Source organism: Notamacropus eugenii, chromosome 1, assembly GCF_028372415.1.
Source record: "Notamacropus eugenii isolate mMacEug1 chromosome 1, mMacEug1.pri_v2, whole genome shotgun sequence".
Classification (NCBI taxonomy): domain Eukaryota; kingdom Metazoa; phylum Chordata; class Mammalia; order Diprotodontia; family Macropodidae; genus Notamacropus; species Notamacropus eugenii.
Window position 1 is genome coordinate 740,432,325 of NC_092872.1, and position 2,172 is coordinate 740,434,496.

General features: G+C 46.5%; 1 protein-coding gene across 1 annotated transcript; it reads right to left on the bottom strand.

Annotated features, from left to right (window-relative positions):
- Positions 1–1,971, bottom strand: LOC140528769 (N-acetyltransferase 8-like). Its single transcript, XM_072646913.1, has 2 exons — positions 1,865–1,971; positions 1–799 (listed from the first exon to the last, which is right to left on the bottom strand). Exon 2 carries the CDS (start codon positions 776–778, stop codon positions 107–109), a length of 672 nt encoding a protein of 223 aa, XP_072503014.1. The 5' UTR covers positions 779–799; positions 1,865–1,971; the 3' UTR covers positions 1–106.
- Between the last annotated feature and the right edge of the window lie 201 nt (positions 1,972–2,172).

Here is a 2,172-nt window from a genome sequence, read left to right on the forward strand (position 1 = left end):
TGGCAGGAAAGTCAACAACCTTTAATAAGCACAGCACACTGTGATAGATCCCACTAACAAAACCATGAAGGAATGAGAGACATGGAGAGGTTGGGGTAAGGGACAGTCATGCCTGGGGGGAAAAATCACATTGGTAATGCCAAACTGAGAGGAAACCTAGCCACCAGTTCAAGTAATACCCTGTTTCATGGGATTTCCAAAAGCCAAGACTTTCATAAACTCGGTGAGCTGGGTGATTGGAGCAGGTAGTCTCAAGGACCACTCCGTCGTACCCCTGATCCCGGGCAAACTGCAGCACAGTCCGCACCAAGGTCCTGGCCATCCCTTTGCCTCGGAAACTCCTCTTCACAGACAAGCGGACCAATTCCTGATATTTCCCTCCTCCAATCAGCGTCTTTGCTGGACGGGCACCGATGATGCCCACTATCTGATGCTCAGACTCTGCCACCCAAAAGCTGGAGTCTCTCCCACTCAGAAAGGATTTCTGAATATCCAACAGGTCAGTATTCAAGGAATTATATACATACTGTTTTATAACATGCCTAAAATACAGCCAGAGGCCAGCTAAGAGGCCAAATAAAGACAGGAGACACAAGACAAGGGAGCCAGACCACAAGACCACAGCAAAGGGTACCCCCAGAAATACCAAGATTACTCTTGTCTTCTTCAGTATAGGCCAGAAGTCATAAGACACATTCTCCAGCATTCCTTTAGAGAATAATTCCCTCACAGTCTCCCAGTCATGGTCTTGGTATCTCCTGATGTCATAGGGAGCCATTGGTGTTCCTATCTCCAAATCCTAGAGACCCCATAGAAGAAATCAGATTGAGTCCATAGCACTTCCTCCTGCCCATCTTAGCTACACCACTGAGCTCACTTCATGCCCTTAGAATTGAAATACACCTCTGCCTGAATGGGGGAAGCTACCCCAATTCTCCCCTCTGCTGACCCTAGCTCTTTGTCAATCCATCTGGGAAACAGCTACTTGGAGACTGAAGGAGAGAAGTCACATCAAAGAACCACAGTTAGTGACTATTTTGAGACTCAGAGATTGTTTTTCAGCCTCTTATTTTTTCAGGACAAGAAAATGAAGCAGAAAGGCTCTTAGACAGGCTACCTAGTATAACTCCTTCACTTCATAGATGAGGAAACTGAGACTCAGTGTGGTTAATTGACTCCCCCAGGGTCAAAGAGTTTGTCAGAGAAAAGCTTTGAACCTAGTTCATCGCACTCCTTATCTAGCCTTTTCTTCCTCTGGAGGAGCTGACTTCACCAAAGTAAGCGGGGAAAAGAAGAAAGGACTAGGGAAGCCCAGAAATCCCCTTAGACTACCACAGGATGGGAAGGAGATGCCTTCAGCCCAATCCAGAGGTTCAACAAGCCCTAGGTCGATTGAGCAAGGAAAATATGCCCTAGTTCTGGGCCTTCTTCCTTCTTTTCTCTCTCTTTCATGCCTCCCTTCTCTCTCCCTCTCTCTCCCTCTCTCTCTCTCTCTCTCTGCTTCTTTCCCTGTCTGTCTCTTGTCTTTCCCTCCTTCTCTCTTCCCTTACCTCCCCTTCTCTCCTTGTCTCTTTCTCTGTCTCTGTCTCCCCCTCCTTCTCTTTCTCTCTCTCTCTCTCTCTCTCTCTCTCTGTCTCTCTCTGTCTCTCTGTCTCTCTGTCTCTCTCTCTCTCTCTCTCTCTCTCTTTCTCTCTCATTTTCCCTCTGTCTCTCTTCTCTCTGCCTCTTTCCCTCCCTCTCTCTTCCCGTACCTCTCCCTCTCTCCATGTCTCTTTCTCTGTCTTTGTGTCTCTGTCTCACCCTCCTTCTCTACCTCTCCCTCTCTCCCCCTCCTTCTCTCCCCCTTCTTCTTTCCCTTCCATACCTGCTGTATTTTCAAGTCCTAGTTGTTTGCTGCCAGTCCTCTTCCTAAATCGCTGAGTGTGTTGCACCACATTCTAAGCCCTATAAAACCTAAGAACCTATAAAAGGTTCCATTCTATGATTAAACCATCACGTGTCCTATCAAAAGGACTATGACTTTCCCTTAGGTATACAGTAACTTGCTGATTGAGAAATCCAAGGTTTCACCTTTCATTCTTTTTTAAAGACTCTGTCTCCTCCTCACTGCTTAATAGATATAATCTTAGGAGACAGTATGAACGCTGATTCCCTCAAATGTGAAGATGAGAT